We start from the raw sequence: 20,098 nt of genomic DNA, 5'->3' as shown, positions 1-20,098 counted from the left end.
AAGGCTGTTTACCAGTTTTAAACATATAACTAAATAATAAAAAACAATACATACAACAACTATGTTAGGCTTCATTCCTGGCTGACGCACAAGAGTTTCAAGAGTTAAAGGAAGGAACTGAATATTTTCACCTAAAAATTACAGTTCACTGCTTTATATGAACAAATACACATTTTTGGAACACAATAAAAAGGCTAATGTTATTCAAAAAAATTTTTTTTAAAGAAATTAGTAAATTTGTAAGATAGTTAACCATTAAAGAAGATATATTTACATATGCTTAGGTAATTAATTACAATAAAATGTAATGTTAAAATTTCTCAAAAAAAAAAATTGATGATTAATTTACTAAATACAAAATGCATTGAAAATTCAATAATAATCTATTGAAAATCTTTAAATATATTTGTTTGAACTCTTGTTTCCAAGAAAAAGAACGTTTTGAAATATTCATAACAGTTAAATTCAAGAAGGTTTCCAAAAATGTAAGAATGTAAATGTTTAGCATTCTATTGAAGATTTTATAAATCAATTCTATAATATACATGTAAAAATTTAATTGAAAAAACTTTTATGAATAAGCTACTTTTACTATAAATATACTTTTAACATAAGTTAAAAAACATAAATAAAAATAATATTTTAAAATCCTTATACCAAAATTTGTTGATAGATAAATTATTATTAGCCATCTAAATAAATACATAACTTAAAATAGGAAATAACATTTTTTTAATTGAAAAGAATCATACTACCTACCACTCATCACTATAATAGGAACATTGTATATTTTATTAATAGCTGCAGGCTGTTTCCAAACAGGAGATGGTAAAAGTGGATCATTTACAACATCAGCTATATAGAAAGAAATAAACAATTCATTGATTTAATTTCTCGTTTTTCACACAATTCCAAGGAAATATATATAAATGTAACATTTATTATTATATATAATTTAAATATTATAATATTAAATAGAAAGAGAGAGTGGGAGAGAGACAAAATTAAAAGCCGAAATTGTTCCTTAGTTTCATTTGACACGGAAAAACAGCTTTAGTTAAGCCTTAACTTAAACATAATTTTAAGATATAAATTGAAAACCTTTAAAATAAAGTTAAATCCTCAAATGTTGAATTTCTATATTTGTACTTAATGTTTTTCAGTATTCCTGGAGTTTCAATTGAAGAGGTTTTTATACATCAAAAAAAAATTTCTATATATCACACAAAATGCACGTTCTTTTTTACACAAAAAAATTATATAAGCCTATTAGAATAAAAATAAAATGCGACCACTTATTTTATTAATAAACAAGAATATAATTTAGGTGAAAAAAAAAAGAAGAAAAAAATCTTGGAAGACCAGAGATCATTTCAGAAAAAAATAATAAACTACTACTGATGAATTGCATGTCATTTTTAAACTCTTTTCTAAGAATCTCTTTTGTTAGTTATAGTAAGATTCTTAATTTAATTTTACTTAAGCTTTAGATTTCTTCTAATTTTTTTCACATTCTATTTATAGTTTGTAAATGAATGTGAAAAAGAATGACAACCTAATAAAAGACACAGAAAACGATAAAAAAATAAAGGCATTCAAAAATCCTAATATGTTTGAGGTATTTTCCACCCTTTTACATAAAATATCAATGGGACCTGATAATCACAGCTAGTAGTATCAATGAGAGATATATGTGCCACTTCTCTAAATTTCTCCTCCCCTTAAAATATGGCCCTCAGCAAAACCTAAAACAGTTCAGATTTAAAAATCCCTCAAAGGTAAAATGAACAATAATCTAAGGGTTAAAATAAATTTCTTTGGTAATTTAATCCTTTTAAAGCTGCTTAAACCCTAAAAAACCCTTAACTATGAATAACTGTTTGCATTATATGCAATATAAAAGTTCTTACACAACTCACCATCACAAAACAAAGGTAAATTTTCATGCACTTCACAAAACTCAACTCTCTGCGGATTGCTAGAAGGTAAGGGATCTGGATGAACTATTTGCCCTTTAACTGTAAAAAGTAAATTTATAAAAGAATGAAATATTGAACTTAACAAAAATATCACTAAAAAATGTATAATCAAGACATAAACAGAGAGTAATTAATATATACATAGTTCAAAACATCATGATTCATTAATAAAGAAACTAAAATCTCAGCAAAAATACGTAGACGGAACAAAAATAGATATTAATGCAAATTTGATACTACTATCAAATTTGCATAACACAAGTTTCCAGCAGTTTTACAACTACTTTTCAGTAATTTCAAATATTTATCATATATAAATGCAATACTTACTTTCGAACGGTACACAAAATCGGATATCATGAGGTTGAGGCCAACCACTACTATCAACCAAATGAAGCTATAAAGGAAAAGATTTATTAAATGAAATTCTTGAGAAAGACTTAATATTTATGAAATTATTGCAAAAATGGAGATGAAACTTTCTTTTCATTTTTTTCAATAAAAGGGAAAATAACTGCTCTATAATTTGTAATACATATGTTCCTATGTAGTATCATATATAATTTATGGTTATATCATATATAATTTTTAAACACTAATTTTAATAGGTAAAGTTTTTATCAAAATGTCTGTTTAAAATATATAAAGGATAAGCCCTAAAAATGTTGCATTTGAAATAAAACATAAGAGAAAATTTGTAAAAAGGCTTATGAAATGCATCAGTATGCAGTAACATACTTTCACTGTAATATTCACAAATTAAACAGTTGACATTTAGAGGAAAATGTTTTCACATTGAATATTTTTATATGTACAAACATAAGTCCTATAAGCTAATATAGCTAAATAACCTTAATATATCTAAATTGGTGCACTTTAAAACTATCACATTCAACTGACTACAAAAAAATTTCATCTATTCCTCAGAATCATGAATAAAAGGTCTCAATTTTGGTTTCTTCATTATAATCGATAAAAGTATACATATTGATTGAAAATTAAGCATAGATAGTTTGAAATAAGTAACTCTTTAACTTTTCCTCTGTCTCCAGATCTTTTACTTTAATTGAAAAGTATCAAAATGATCATCACCAGGTTGCTTCATAGCCTGACATACTATTTTATTTCAATCAGAGCTCTTGTTTTCCTCCATACTGGGTATCAAACTGTTATTAACAACTAACTTTTGTTTGTAAAAGGTAATATGTATGCAGATCAAATGGTAAGCTCTCAATTGTTAAATTAACATAAAATAATGAACACTAGAATGGAATGCAACCACATTCCAAGATTTAATAAAATAATATATTCAATATGCACACAAAAAACATGTTTTTATTACTATGAAAGCTTGTTTCTTAATTACCTCACAATGAAAAATGTCAAGAGTAATTGAGAATACTATCCTCTGTCTCAAAAAAAATATCCAAAAAAGAAAACAAGCATTACTTATATGCAGTTTATACCACTGATCCAAAAAATATATAAGTTTGCAACTTATCTTGCAAATAATGAAACAAAAGGAATGACTAATAATACTTAAGAAGGTTTTCATTTCATTTTTTTAATGTTTTCTAAATAAACAAACATAAACATGTGAGAGTATTGCGACTTTAACTGCATGAGCCTGGGCATGCCTTAGATTGCTCCATTTGACAAAGACTTGACTTGGGTGTTTCTAGGTGTATGGCTGAAATCTAGGGGTGAAAAGTAATTCCAGTTTCTCTTATGTAAGGGACGAATCCATTCTGATTTTGTGCATGAAAAATTACCCTGAGTTTTGCGGCAGTGGAATTCTCACACTAGCTGAGCTCAAAAAGTCAGATGCTTCCTAGCTCACAAACATTTTACAAGTCCATACTGTTATCTTACTTAATGTTCCCAATTACTTTTCCTGACCCAATAACAGAAAACAATATTTGGGATCATCGCTTGAGGTTTAAAAAGTATTACTCTATTTTAAAATCACTTTCTAAACTTTAATATTATATATACATATAAATTTCAAATGTCATATATTTAAATGAAACTTTAAAATGAGCAATAAAACTTACATCTTCAAAAGGAGAAAAACCAGATATGCCTTTTTGTGTAATTAAATACCAACTACTTCTATAACCTAAATTCTGAATTAAAGCACTTCCAAGATCATAAAATAGCAATCTAGCTATCCGAGATAATCTGTAATAAAAAATATGGAAATAAATATTCTTAACTAAATATATGCAATAAAATAAAGAAGAATAAAAGAAAAACAATCATATTAAATTGTTCACACCCACATAAATAATAATAAAGGGATTGAGGGCTAAAAATGATAATTATTGCAAAAGAGAAAATGTTGGGAATTAACAAAAAATTGTCAATATCAGCAGTATGATAGTTAGCATCAGAAACTAACATACATTTGAATCACTTAGCACACATGCACATTTACCACAGTGTAAATCATTTCTATTCAAAAACATATTTTTTTTTTTTTTTTTTTTTTTTTTTTGCTTTTATACTGTTTGCCACTTTTAATCTTTATCTATAGGTAAGAAAAAGTAAACATACCAACAAAAATAAATACAGCATTTAGAAAGTATTTATGAAACAGCTTTTTTTAAGCATCTTGAGAAATTAAGAATTTGATTTCATAATAACTATTTTCAGCCTTAGAAAGATCTGTGTAAGTAAATATAAAGCAATTACACACTTCAAATTCAAAGAAATCTTATACACTTACAGAATTTTAGAAATGGCTTTCTATCAAAACCTTCTTTTTAAAAATGATATTCAAATAATAACTTTAACAAGTAGCAAAACAGAAGAAAATAAAAAGTGATTTTATAATGATTGCAAGCTAAAAACTGAATAGAGTAAATACACGCAAGATCATAAATTAATAATAAATCTAATTATATTTAATAGATTTTGGAAGTACAGATCCAAATATTAGTTACATATTCCAGAATGCCAAAGAGATTACTTTTATTGATGAAAAACAAACAAATCGATTTTAAAATTGCTGACACTAATAAGAATTAAAGATGAGTTCTGAAAAACATATAAATGTAATTACAGGTATAACTTAAAATATTTTAATTCAACATACTTTCTTGATGGTTCATCAAATGTTATGAGAATCAAAATATCACCAGGTCGCAAAGTCAAGAGCATTGTCTCCAGTCCATTTGATTCTAAGAAAGAAAAATCATATTCATTGAGAATAATATTTTACCACATTAAGTAAAGAATAATAAAAATGAGGATTTCATTAAATTATAAAGAATGAAACTCATGAAAAATATTTAACTAGATATTAAATGGAGAATTCGGGAGAAGGGGGGAAGGCAGGGACTCTATGTCAGGGAAAAAATATTTTATGGAGAAAACTATTTTCATAAACTTTTATGATTTTCTCTTTATTGACAATTGTTTTTTTTTTAAATTTCAACAAAGACATTACTAAATTCACTGAAGTTTATGTAAAATTGAATCTTAGATGCTATTAGACATGTAAATATTGTTGCCAGTCACCAACATTTTTGGAGAACATAAGATATCAATATTATTACAGCTACTTCAAAGAATAAAAAAAAGCATGTTGATAGTGTTTTTCCAAAAAAGTAAGATGCATCTAAACTGAAAACATTATTATAATCATAACAGTACATTTCTTAAGTTACAGCCACATGTTATGAAATGGTTGGATTTATAAAAATTGCACATATTCTGGCAGCATATGTATGTAAAAGAAGTTTCAGAATAATGTGAATTGTTAAAAATTACATATGCACTATAATGATTCAGAATAAATTTTAAAGCCTCAAGATCTTAGGAATGTATAGTAGCAAGTAAATAAAAATAAATAAATAAAAAATTTGCATCTATAATATAAAAGTTTGATATATTCCATCCAAGAAACCAAATTCAGCTACATTACTGTCATTAGGACCTATCACTAAGAACTAGTTTATTATATTTTCTAATTAATATAACAAATTTGTTCTTTTATGAATATGGTTATTACAAAATTACATTATTATATTATTACAAAAATATTCTTAGAAACATGAAATGTACCTTTTGATATCTAAGAATAGATACAAATCTGCACTATATATTTGTAAATATTTAAATTTAATGTTTTTCTTCACATTTAAATACATTGTATATACTTTAATAATAATTAAACATGAAGATCTCTACAATGAATGTAATAGAGAAAATGTCAAAATGTTGTTTAAAGAATTTTACTTGGATATACAAATAGTGCACATAAATGAATTCAAAGCTTATAATTTGACAAATGGATTCTATTTCTCTATTGTTTTTTTTAGAAGTGCTAAGTTTAAAATAACTTTAATTAAAGAAACAGAATTATATGAATTGAAACTAACGCTATTAACGGTGATGGTAATTAGTTTCTTTGAAATGTATACAAACCAAATAATTATCTATACAGAAAAAAAATCTCTACGAATTTTAATAGTACTTTCATACCCCATTCACACAAAGGTTATTCAAACAGAAGATAAATAAAAATATCTACAGAAAATTTGAAGAAGTCATCAGTATTTTATCCTTCCATAAAAAGTCAGGTTAACTATGTCCCCTAATTAGGAAGACTATGACGTCTTTTCATAGAGACTCTAATGAAGTAAAAAAGGAATAATATTGCTTCTAAGTATAATTACTAAATTATTAAATATACAGATGAAGTTACAAACTATCCCTATACATAATTAGCTGAAAAACAAATTTATTAAATATAAAGTGCATAAAATCAACACACCTTTTTCATAAGTGTCAAAGTGGCTAACCCTAATTATTGTTCTGGTCAAATTGTCAATGACAGCAACATTTAAGCCCCTTCCTCCTTCATTCATACTTTTTGATATAATACTGAAATGAAAAATCATGTGAAATCATTTAAAAATTTATTATATGTGAATTAATCTCAATAGACCCTTTAGCACAGCAATATATATCGCTGAGCTAATATCTATAACTAATCTTTTAGAATTAAAAAGAATTATTTTTATTAATGAAAACTCATAAAAAAGTATGTGTGTATATATATATATATATATACACACATACAAAATACAGAACTAACATGGTTTTAAAAGAAAATCTAGAAATTGGATGGTGCTATCAGTAGAGAACTTTTCTAGCCATGTTTGATGTTATAATTACAATCACACAATCAAGTTTTTTATTAATGATTGGCTTTACAAAAATATTTTATACTGGTCTATGACTTTTAACTTGATAAACAAATCTTTGACCATTTTACCAAGAACCAAAACCAAACACATTATTTCAACAAATCGGTTTAATTTTGGAGAAATCCAAAAATGACTTTCAAGATGATTAATCTTTTCATACATTTTGAAGATAAAAAGTTAATCTTTAATATTTACTTTCAAAATTTGGTTGCAAACATTTAGCTATAAGATTTTTTAAGAATTTCAAACCTGTTGACCGTGCGTGCGTGTGCGTGCACGTGTGTGTGTGTGTGTGCGTGCATGTGTGTGTGTTTTAATGCATTTTGTGTGCATATAGAAATAAGCTAATTCAACCCTATTCCTTTCAGTCATAAGAATTTATTATTTCTCCAAAACCACTGAAAATTGTGAAATGTGCTCATTTGGATATAAAATAAAAATTAAAAAATAAATATTTAATTTTTAAAAAATTTAAATTCAAATTGATTCCAATCAACACAGATGGAAACTAAGCAGAACAGAAATTAAATATATTATGATGCCACTTTGAATAATTGGAAATTAAAGCAAAACAACAAATTATTTACATAGATTATATGATATATATGAATGATTGGAAGTTAAAGCAACACAACAATTTATCTATATTATATCATATATACCCATTATATACAAATATTTCACATAGATTGACATTTATAAAAAATGACACCAAAATATACATTTATTTATAGAAATGCAGTTTCTTTTCATAAATAAATACACATTAGTAATTTATTATACATGATATTGGCTATTTATTTATTTCTTATTCAGATATAAAGAAATATTGCATTTTCCACACATTACTCTTGAACAGGATTTAATATTTAATTTGTATTTTCCCTCCCCTATATCTGTGTGAAGAGGCAGTAGGCATTTCCATTATACCTGACATTAGAAGGAGTATTTTGTTCAACTTCAAGGGAATCATTTTTACTTTTTGAGGATAGACTGATGATAATGTCCAACTCAAAGATTTCATCAACATCTTCATGCTTCACTGTTTCAGTCTCAATAAAAGTGTTTTAATCAGATAAATATTGCTCAATTGATTCATCCCTACTAATACATTGATTGCCATTTTTAATAACTTTCTTGCAACACTTTTAGCAATCGGAATCTTCAACTTTAATATCTGATGGCTCTTCATTCATCAACTAACAAACTTCACATTATTATCAGTTCATGTTATCTTTCTGACAAACTAGTAAAATCATTCATTTGAAATTTAATTCAAAATATAATAGAAAAGAATCAATAAAAACTTCAATTTATAGACACAACACATACAGTCATCAAGAAGAGTTGAGCTATGCTCAACTAAACCCATTGAAGCAAGTTGGAATCATAATATTTCAGGGAAGGGAAGCTATATTTAAACTATTTAACAATTTATATAAAATATTTTATACCTTTTATTGTATCTTTAAATTCACTTAAAGTAAGTAAATTAATTTTTATTTTGATGTCTTTTTCAAAATGAAACCATGTTCAGAAAAGAGATGTTTTAATAGATAAAATCAATTATCTATCAGTAAGAATAAGAAATCCATTTCTAAAATGGAAATGCAAAGAATTTAACAGTGTCTATTTATCAGGGGTACGTTTCAATATCAAACAAAAAAAATTAATGAATATGATTTCCAAATGGCATTACTGAGATTTTAAAATATAGAATAAGCTAAAAGAATAGAAAGTGACTTATGATTCTAACAAATTTTAGTTTAGATCAAATAGGAGTTGTATACTACTTTAGATGAAATTAAACAACAAGAAGAAATACTTCTAGACTCAATCCAAAAAAATAAAGAACACAATATTCAAAAAATATATATCATGAATTATCCATTAAAAGTGCATTTATTTTTTTTTAATTACACTTACTATTTACCATCCACACAAAGTCTAGGTTCATCTGTGTGATCTTTTCCAGTATATAAGTGAACAGAAAATTCATCTTTACTACATGCTTTGGGCAGTCCACATTGAGGTACAATTTCTCCAATTTGTATTGAATGAAGAGAAGAAACTGTCCTATAAATATGTAGAATTCATAATTAAAATTGAAGTAAATACTTCTTTATGGCTGGATAATGGATATTTATAAACTTAAAATAATCTTAATTTTGAATATTTAAATTCATAGACTGCATTAAAATGGAATTACACTATTTGCCCAAAACACTGAAAAAAAAATACTTTCTCAAATATTAAAAATTATATAAATGTATTTCACATTTTCTGAAATTCAAGGTTAAAAAAAATATATATATTATATAAATTTTAAAAAAAATTCGTTCAATAATACTAACATTTTGACATTCCATTTTAAGGAAATAAAATAATTATTAGAATTTGCATCTCATATTTTTCTGAACTAAAAATATAGCAAAAGAACTGTTTAGTTGTTTTCAAAATATATTATATGAAATAGATAATAGGAACATCAGACAATTTTAATATGAAAAAAATAATAATAATTTTGCTACCATTAGTAGCTTATTTAAGTAAAATATTTAAGGAATAAGCATTTACTTTTAAAAAGTATAATATGTGAATTTTATGTACATATAATTCTATAAATTATTCATAAGTGTTCAGTATTTAAAGAATATTAGATTTTTAAAAGATTTTTATACAATCTGTGTGTGTATTAAAACTAGCATATTTTCAAAACATTTTTTTCCAATAAACATCACAATGTGAATATTAAATATTAACACAATAATATAGGTTTCATACTTTAAAAATAGATTATTTGAAAACATATAATACTGATGTAAAATCTTGAGAGAATGTACCCATCAAAACAAAAAAGTGATAAAAAATAATTCATAAAAACTAAAAATTCATAATAGCTTTTTAACATAAAAAATATATTATAAATACAACTGAACATGCAAGAACAGATTTTCATCTTTCCTGGTATTCATCTCATAGTCATAAATATATGAAATCAATATCAATATAAAGAATTTTATTAATATTTTTTCATTTTTATAAAAGAGAATACATTTATTAGTTAATAACATTCAGGAATGTTTCAGATAGAGAATATATTTTAAAGCCTCCTAAATGGAGAACATTTATTTAAGCAACTTGTACTATTTGAAATCATTTCAAGAATTCAAAAAAATTTAATTTTTGCTATATATGATATATTTGCTAATATATGATAACAACAGTAATTCATATTATTTTTTAGACTTTACATATACAATAATATAAAATGAGCAAATAAAAAAAAAAGAATTACATTAGCAAAATGAAATTTTACTACAATTCATAAAATTTAGTAATTTATAGACAATAAAAAATAAATAAGTATGAAAGCAACCCTGATAAAATACTCATAAAGTACAATTTTCTCCCAGACTCATTATATTCTTAACAGCTATAGAAAATAGTGAGTTTTATCACAAGTCATCATTCAAAGAATAAGATGTAAAATGCTACGAGATATAAATTAACAACAATTCAAAAAGAATATTAGCAGTCAACTTTTCTCAATCAACCAAGTTTATAGCATATTTCCATTTCAAGCAATTTATATCACCATAAAAACAGACATTTTTATATTAATTTTTTCAATTACTACAAAAGTTCTTTTAGTATGAAATGAAAATTCATATATGCTAATATTTTATTAAAATGTTAATTTAATCTCGAATTTAGGAACAAATTACTAAGTAAGGATGAATTGCTTCATAATTTTTTAATAATTTCATATGCAAATTTATATAAGAATTTAACAATAAATTATATTTATCTACAGCTATGAAGTTACTCTAATTGATATGACTATAATCTTTGAATAAAACTCTTTACTACTCCATATTTTTTAAACTTAAAAAAAAAAAAAAGATATAACAAAAAATAATATTCATACTCATTTGCTAATTTAGGTCTTTCATATACATGATTAACTTGTTGCTTTCGTATCATGACATTAGTTGTTTCTGTATTGACAACTATAGGCAAATCTGTATATCCTAAAAGATTGGATTTTAAAATCTATTAGTTCAAAATTACATCAGAGTACTTAAATATATGATAAAAAGTCAGCCAAATAAAAATTCAATAATGGTAAGATGAAATACATCTATAAAGAATTTTGTTAGTACCTGTGTCATTAAGAATCTCTACAGATGGTGTGACTTTATCTGCAAAAATAATTATTTTTATTAGTATTAAGAAGGATAAATTTTCATATAATTCATACAAGAAATATCTTAATAATAACTTCTGGATGATGGGAATGGCAAAGCAAACGCTTAATATTTCATAAAAAGCATCTAAAATACTAATTCTGTAAATTACGAACTTCTTTGCTAAATGAATGCAAATAATATTTAAATATTATTATATGATTTAATGTAATATACCCCTCACTGTATTCTTTCTCTCTCTCTCTTTTTTTTTTCCAAATTATATGAAAAAGAGGGGGAAGAACCAGATTTTAAAAAATGCTCTTAAATAGCAATTTTTTTTTTAATTATTATTCTTATTCATAAACTGAAAATATGACATTTTAGCTTAGCTTTTCAACAGGTTATCATCCACAAACCCAAAAACAACTAAAATACTTTCATATTCGAAAGAGTTCCTGCCTTTTTTCCATTTCAGTATCAATGGTTATATTTTTGACCTTAAGTTATATCAGTAATAGTTTTAAAGCCAATCAATATGCAATCAATATCATAAAACAAGGTTGGGGGGGGGGAACCTACATTATAGCTAATCTATCCATGATGCGGCAAATTTTTGCTTAAAAAAATATTTAATCTACCATTTTCATAATTCAATCAGGCATTATAGTATGTTTTCTTCTTCAAGAATGAAATTCATTTCATCAAGTATTACTTATTGAATAAATTAAAGAACTGACAGACCAAACTGTACTTGGTGAATTCAAAATATTATATGACAGGAAAGTACATTTGCTATTTACACTTGTATTAAATTTCTCTTTTTAGATTTAAAAACATTAAAGCTTTGCATCAAAATTTTCATCACTTTTTATAAGTAAGTAAACACAATATTTTCAAACTTATATAATTGCTCATTAAAGAAAAAATTGTTTAAAGTTTCTCTGTCTCTAAAATAACTATACTTTTTTTTAACTGTTTAAATATTATTGGATTTTGAAAATTATAGATGAAAAGTGCCAGAAAGCACTGTGCTGCTCCTTGATTTCCTCATCAAAAATTCCAATGGAATTTTTTTATTTTTTATTTTCATAGGAATGGACATTATTCATTAGAAAAATTCCATTAGGTAGTTCATTAGACTTGGCTTATTTACTAGTGGGCACTTTTAAACAGTAGACAAAGGGAATAAAAAAAGTCAGATAATACGAAATCAAATAAGGAACAACAGGAAAATAGTAGTTTTTTTTTTTATATTGCAAGTACCATTATATTTTTCATTATCACATAACAATTTTGCAAAAATAAATATATATAAATAAATGTATTTCAGTTATAAAATACTTAAAAAATTTTAATTGAAATATTTATTAAATTACAGCATTCCTTATATTTCAAATTTAATTATTCCATAAATTTCATAATTTTAAACTTTCAACATACTAAAATATTACTGACCATCATTATATTTTTAAACTATCCAAATATTGTCAAATTTCTTAGAACTATTTACAATTTCTTTTAGTCATATGGTTCAAAAAGTTAATTAAATGGGAAAATAAAATGTATTTACCAAAGTTTGTTAGAATTCAGAAATTTGAATCAGATTTAAGAATTTACAGTAGACTGGTAGTTTCAATCATCTATTTTTTATAAGTTAAATTTAAAGAGCCCTTTGGATTGTTGTAGATAATTTTCAATATACATTTAAAAATAATTAATATTAAATATTTAATGCAAAATACCATAGTATGAAATATTTTAAGCCTCAAATATTTGCATAATATTTTTAAAGATTATGATAACATTTATTTAGTTGCACATAAAAGAACTTATTTAACATTTTTGCATGTCTGTGCATAAATGTAATAATTAAAACAATGAAAAATATTGTTGTAAAATATAGTTAAAAAAAATATATATATTTTTTTTTTAATTTATTAAACCAGACATACAATTTTCATGGAATTAAATAAATTCTATTGAAAAACTTTTTATTTGATTTTAAAATATTATTTTTGATCACCTATTAAATAAGAAACAACTACAATCCAAATTTGCAAGTCTAGGTTCAGTGGTCTGTAATTTCGAATGTTTAAAATGATTTTTATATCATGTATGTTGCAGATTAAAGAAATAAGGCTATATATTTTATCAAGTCAAAGCAATAAAAATGATTTTTCACAAATTAATAATGTATATCACAAGCTAAATTGCTTTATATTTCTAATTTTTGCTCCTTTTGATTGGGCAATTTAATCACCAGCTCTAAATTTTACAAAAGACATTATACAGAATAAATGTAATTAAACAGTTAGAATTTAATATGTAATAAAAATATTATTTGAGCTGTATGAATATAGTATTATTCTTAGGTTAAAGTCAGAAAAGTAAAAGAAACTTACCATTATTTACAGAAAAATAGGATGTAGATAAATATATTGTACAGATTCCAATGAGGAGAAACACTAGCAAGCCTGAACCTGAAACTAAAATGCTAGAAGATTACAAATTATATTCAAAAAGAGCCACAAAAATTTCTAAAACACATAATGCATTCATATATATTTAATAAAATGTAATGTGTATATTTTATAAAACTAAGAATTCAGTAAATAATAAATGATACTAAAACCTCTGAAGCATTAAAAGAACAAAGGTTAAAACCCATAATTCAATTTTTATCAAAAAGGCAAATTATATGCTCAATTTGATAATCTCATTTTCAAATGTCAAATTTTATTCTTACTTACAGTACTGTAAAAACAGAATGCAATAATAGTGCAAATATAATTACCCCTGAAAACAGTATTTTAAGATGGTGAATAGCTTTTCAAAAAAATTAATGATGCCAAATAAAAATCATATGTAGTCAAAAATATCATTAAAAAATACAATCAATTTAATGAGTCTAAAATAACAATTACCCTATTTCTTTTATAATCCATATATAATGCAACTAGATATTGTATTTTAAATTAGAGTATGATAGTTTAAACTATAAACTTATTTGGAAACAAAAAATATTTAGAATCGGCTTTCACAAAAAAGATTTTACTGCAATATTCTTATACTACAAACCTCCCAAATGAATTTTAATTTTATTTTGGTTCCATTCTTTAATATCATGAAAAAAAAAAACAAGATTTTGTAACAATAAATTTAAAATAAGAAATTTATAATGGAAATGAATAATTTATTTGTAGCAACCTTCTTTCTCCCTGAAAATTATAGAATTCTAACAAATATTTTAAATTAGAATGTCATATTTAAATACACCATACTGGATAATTAAAAATGAAAAACCACATATTTTCACTACAGTAAACGGATATTTTCTGTATAAGCACCTTCACCAAAGGCTTTTATGAGGCTAAAGCCTGAAGACCATTTAAGATTTGAATTCAAAATAGCATGAATGGCAAACCTAAGTATTCTGAAATATAAAATCTCGATACTTACTTTGATGTGCCATTAAAATGCTATTTTCCATTATAAAAAAAGGAGTACACTAAATACAATCAATTAAGACTATCAGATTATGATATTGTTCACTAATTATTGAAAGTTCTAAAAATATGCAAGTTCCAAATAAACAGAAAAAAATTCACTTGTCATTTTAATGAACCAAATATCATGAAACGACATATATCATATTAACAATTGAAATAGTACTGTTGTAACTTTTAGCATTGATAAATATCTTTGGAAATATTATTTTGAGGTGAATAATTAGCATATCATCAGATTCACATATAATTAGATATGTTTATATCTTTTTAAAAACTAATAGAAGTTAAAAAAGAATTTAATATTTTTAAAAAAGATTTATTAAAAAAGAATTTAATAAACTACTAGAAGTTAAAAAAGAGTTTTAAAATTTTATTTATTTTAATTTTAATATAATAATCCGTTAAGCCAAACACATAAATATGTTTTCTTGTAAAAGATATTAGCAAAATCTTATACAGGTAAATAAAACTTAAGCTGTCATAAAAAAGAAAAAAAAAAAACTGCAGCTTTAAGGGCATTTTAAAATATTCTTCTTTCTTATAGAATACAACATCTTCAATGACAATAAATATTTTACCGCTCTTATGAGCTTTCCAAAAACATTTGTGCAGGATTTTCAAGACAAGTTTTCTTTTATTTCAAATCTTTCCCTTTAATCTACGAATTAACAAAAAGTATTTATTACATGCAAAGTAAATGCTAGTTTAAAAATAGGTCAAACTTACCACCACATTTGCGTATGAAAAATCTTGACGGCGCCGTAAATAAAAGTTTTGTTGCTAATATTAACCGGTTCCTATAATAAATAAACATATTGTTAGCTTTTATGTTGAATTGAATCCAATCTTAGTCTTAAATTTCATGAGTTTATGAAGAAATTTCATAAATCTGTCAAAGACTATACAATTTCAAGAAAACAATTGCAATGAGCATAAATCAAAGAAAACAATAAATATTTACTAAAATTACTCCTTACATGTTGCAATCAGATGAGACGGAAACAAGATTTAAATATAGCGAAAGACAAATTTAACCAGTCTTTGAAGATGATTTAAATGCATTCCAAATGGTTCCATCTGTTTCGAAGAGCAGAAAAAAAATTTACCTGTTCATGCTAAGGCGCAATAAAACAATAAACACCGTATGTCAAAATGATTTGATCAAAATAGCAAAACGAAAGTAATAGCTGTTGCCAGTTTCTTTTAGAAAGATGTCTAATACTTTAAATTTGTCATTAACATATAAAAAAGATAAAATTTCTAAATTACACAATCGATGAAATTTAAAATTATATTTATTTGTTATATATTCGACCAAGAATCAAATATTTACCAAGTTGTTTCAAGTTAAGTTTTTAAACTATAGGCTGAGCCTCCGAAATTTCCTGGCGGGAGGTCGGAATCGTAGAAACCGGCGTTTACTGTTTATTTTTATTTTCGCTTTCTGCGTTAAAGAATTTTTAACTAGCTGACTTTTAAGAAATATTGTTATAGCGATGCTATCTTATCAACATTATGTGGAAAATTTTGGTACTATATTTTTAGGTTTTGGTTTATTTTTTGCATTTGTATTGTTTGTTTTGTTTTATCATGGAGTTTTTCATAAAGTGGAAGTGAAAGTAACAAAACCCCCTTTCACAAAAGATGTTTTTGTTGTATATAAATTTACCCAAAATTATGCAGCTTCCCGTTATTTGTTGACAGAAGCACAAAACTTAGCGCCTCAACTGGATTCATTTTCCATTTACCATGAAGATTTTTATGTAAGTCACCTTATCTTTATATATATGTTTGCTTATAGTATAAATTTTCGTATATGCATTTAAAAAATTATGATGTATTTCAAATTAATATAATTTCTCAATGCATGCTTGTTGTGTGGAGATCTAATAAGGATGATGAAATCCATTAGTTAAATTCAAGTAATTTATTCTCAAGATGAATATTTTTTTCTTCTCTTCTTTAATATTTTATTATTTATAATCTTTTGTTTAAAATTAATATACACGTTAACATTGCCCATAATATGTCTTTTTCTATTCATTAAGAGCAATTTTAAGAGAGTTTCTTTTATTTGTTATTTAATAATACATTTTTTTTAACTGTACAATTTTCTCCTTAATTCATCCTTTAGCTCAAAAAGATGGAATCTATGTTTTTATTTTGTATATTACTTCTGTGCACAGCATACTATTTCAAAATTTCTATATAAAGTCATCATCTTTTATATTTTTCTTTTAAAAAATTTATTCTGCATCTGGTTATTGTTCATCTAATAAAATTTTAAGATTTATTAAAAATTAAATTATTAAAAATTATAAAAAGTATTAAAAATTTAATAATACATATGCACAAAATTTTCTCTATCTGACTGATAATTGAAATTATTTTGTATTTAACAGACCAGAAAACAAGTTGGTTCATCAGTAGGAGTTATGATATCAGATAAAATGGAAGAAAATTTATATAAAAAGTTGATTCATGCTGGTTTTAAAGTGGCTGTCTTTCCAAACATTGATTATGCTGTTGTATCATCTTTTCCATTGAAAAACCAGTATTCCTTAGCAGTTGCTGTTTATAGAATTTATCCAAGATTAAAACAGTATATTAAGGTATTGTAATATCTTTTTGAAGATTTATGTCCTTTATGAAAAATCTTAGTTGATCACTAAACTTTTTTTGGTTTGATTGAAATTTCATCTGATATTCCATTATGAAAAATTAGTTTTTAATTAATAAGATCATATTGCATTTTAAATTTTGATTCTTCTTTTTTTTTTTTTTTTTTTTTTTTTTAATGAATTTAAAAGTTATAATTATCTTATCTGTTTTTGCCCCTTCTTATGTTTCTTCATTTGAAAATGGTTAATCCTGCAAACATATTACTTTGATCTAATGACTTGTAGGTGTGTGAAATATGTTTTAAAGATGAAGCAATTAATTTTTGATGCATAGTTCATATTTATATCATAAATCTTTTATCTGTGATGTGTCAAAAAGTATCTAAATGAATATGAGAGTGAGAGAAATTCTCTTTGGAGTTGAACTAGAAAAGAAAATGCTAATAAGATTAAAAATGGAAAATGTCAGTGTAGCCTTTTATTATTAAAATTAGTTGGTCACCAAATGGTTACCAATTATTTAAATGCTGATTAAAATATAGAATCATTTGCAGGTCTCATACCTAAAAAAAAATGTTTACAAGCTTAATATCATATTTGATATTGTTTTTTCGAATATTCATTCATAGAAAGTTCAAGATTTCATTATTATAAAGACATGTTTATATATATATATATATATATATATATATATATATATATATATATATATATATATATATATATATATATATATATATATATATATATATATATATATATATATATATATATATATATATATATATATATATATATATATATATATATATATACGCACACACAATGGGGAATAATGATGGGGAAAAAAAATGAAAAAATATATTTTATGTTGTTTGAGTCAATAAATGTATTTTCTGAAAAGATTACTAATTCTAACTTTTTATGTGGTCCTATGATAATTGTAATTGATCCTAATAAATTGTAGACATTTTAAAACATGCAATAAAAAAATCGTCTTATCTTATGTCCAATAACAGTTTAACCAAAATAGCAGTTGCATACAAATTCATTTTAAGGAACAATTTGAATATTTGTGTTATTTTAAGGAAGAATAACGCAATGGTGCATAATTTCATTTTGCAAATTATCTTTTAAAATTTCTGTCAAGTTTTTAGATTTATTTGTAAAATTAATCTAAAATACAGATTTTCAGTGTTTGATAACATCAGATATTGGCACGGAAAATTGATTTTTTAAAAATGTTATAGTATCAATTATATTTTACTAAATATGATTGATGGGACTGGAACACTGTATAAAAAGTTAAATGCTGTAGCTTTTTCAAAAATACATTTATTGACTCAAACAACATAAAATACTATTTTCCCCGCCATTTAAAATATTTTTCTAATCGGAACTGTATATATAACTTTAATGGTTTGGAAATTAACTACTGAGGTATATTAAAAGTGGACACTCTGTCTATACATCAAACGAATGCTTACAATTTTTTGCATTGAAGATGTATGTTGATTTTCTTGGAGTGCATTAATTAAGGCATTTAAACCAGATGACAATTTTAAAAATTTATATTATATATATAAGGGATCAATAAAATTTTTGTTTCTTTAAAATTGATTAATTAAATGTTTCAAATGCTAATAGGGAATTTTAGTTCATAGTTTAAAGTCATCATGCACTATGATTGTATCATATTAATTAATTGATATGTGGATTGCATTATCATCATGTTTAATTTTTTTTTTCATGTTATCTAGGCAAACAGATTATGTGCTCATCCTATAATGGAACTTTACACTAAAGATACTGTTTACTTTATTGCTCCTTTGTCAAAGCAGTTTGACTTTTATGCAGAAGAAGCTCTTCCTGTGTACGATGGCAGCTCATCTGAATTTGAAGATGAACCTGTCATTGATGAGTATGAATGTTCAAAATGTCATTATCATCAAAATGCTTTAATCAAACAATGTTGTTGTGACCCCTTGTTGCATTCCTCTTCCTGTGATAGGCGCAAAAGAGCATTGTAATTATTTATTAAGCATTTGTAAGATTTTTTTTAATGTTCATTTTTAAAGTGTCTTTTATAGGTGCATATGTCTTCTTTGAAAGAGATTTTAAATATACTAAATACTTTAAATTTCCATATCTTTACATTGAAGTTTTTTGACATTCCATCTCACTAGTGTAGTGTGTACTTACAATTTGACATTAATTTAAACATTTAATATATATATATATATGAAATACTCGAGGGACTATTAATGTCACCTTAAAATTAGTCCATATAATTTTTAACACAAAAATAGCATTTTCTCAACTTTTATATAACAAAGAAGACAAGTTCTGATATGATTTAGATAATGCTCAAATGAAAGATTTTTCTTGTCTTTTTATGATCTTAATTGATTTAAATTTTATGATACAAATTTCGCATGAAATAATCCAGTATCTAGTCTTATTGTAATTAAGATTTTATTGTTTTAAGGAGTCATTTTTGTTTACATTATTTGTATCCCTTGAAATAATAATGCTTATTTCTTTTATAATATTACCTGTAATTTGTTTGTCAGCTAATAT

General features: G+C 24.4%; 2 protein-coding genes across 2 annotated transcripts in view; one reads left to right on the top strand and one right to left on the bottom strand.

Annotated features, from left to right (window-relative positions):
* LOC129966760 (protein O-linked-mannose beta-1,2-N-acetylglucosaminyltransferase 1-like) overlaps positions 1-16,045 on the bottom strand; it is a 108,120-nt gene extending 92,075 nt beyond the window's left edge. The window contains exons 1-13 of the mRNA XM_056081319.1: positions 15,875-16,045; positions 15,624-15,694; positions 13,791-13,874; positions 11,362-11,400; positions 11,127-11,229; positions 9,122-9,271; positions 6,760-6,869; positions 5,077-5,161; positions 4,034-4,160; positions 2,310-2,376; positions 1,920-2,018; positions 760-855; positions 55-131 (exon numbers count right to left, since the gene is read on the bottom strand). Of these exons, the coding sequence (XP_055937294.1) occupies positions 55-131; positions 760-855; positions 1,920-2,018; positions 2,310-2,376; positions 4,034-4,160; positions 5,077-5,161; positions 6,760-6,869; positions 9,122-9,271; positions 11,127-11,229; positions 11,362-11,400; positions 13,791-13,874; positions 15,624-15,694; positions 15,875-15,876 (1,110 nt within the window). The 5' untranslated portion in view covers positions 15,877-16,045. The remainder of the gene's footprint in view (positions 1-54; positions 132-759; positions 856-1,919; positions 2,019-2,309; positions 2,377-4,033; positions 4,161-5,076; positions 5,162-6,759; positions 6,870-9,121; positions 9,272-11,126; positions 11,230-11,361; positions 11,401-13,790; positions 13,875-15,623; positions 15,695-15,874) is intronic.
* A 335-nt stretch (positions 16,046-16,380) lies between these two features.
* Positions 16,381-19,872, top strand: LOC129966757 (testis-expressed protein 264 homolog). Its single transcript, XM_056081315.1, has 3 exons — positions 16,381-16,660; positions 17,300-17,509; positions 19,279-19,872. The coding sequence occupies exons 1-3, from the start codon at positions 16,394-16,396 to the stop codon at positions 19,546-19,548; spliced, it is 747 nt and encodes a 248-aa protein (XP_055937290.1). The 5' UTR covers positions 16,381-16,393; the 3' UTR covers positions 19,549-19,872.
* The last annotated feature ends 226 nt before the right edge of the window (positions 19,873-20,098 follow it).

Source organism: Argiope bruennichi, chromosome 4 (genome assembly GCF_947563725.1).
Source record: "Argiope bruennichi chromosome 4, qqArgBrue1.1, whole genome shotgun sequence".
In the NCBI taxonomy this organism is placed as follows: Eukaryota; Metazoa; Arthropoda; class Arachnida; order Araneae; family Araneidae; genus Argiope; species Argiope bruennichi.
The sequence above is the reverse complement of the archived record's forward strand: the minus strand, read 5'-3'. Positions and strand labels throughout refer to the sequence as shown.

Excerpts from the sequence above, each read along its gene's own strand:
- LOC129966757 (XM_056081315.1), top strand. The coding sequence starts at position 16,394 with ATGCTATCTTATCAACATTATGTGGAAAATTTTGGTACTATATTTTTA. Across the intron at positions 16,661-17,299 it reads TTTACCATGAAGATTTTTAT|ACCAGAAAACAAGTTGGTTC; the intron begins GTAAGTCACCTT and ends TGTATTTAACAG. Across the intron at positions 17,510-19,278 it reads GATTAAAACAGTATATTAAG|GCAAACAGATTATGTGCTCA; the intron begins GTATTGTAATAT and ends CATGTTATCTAG.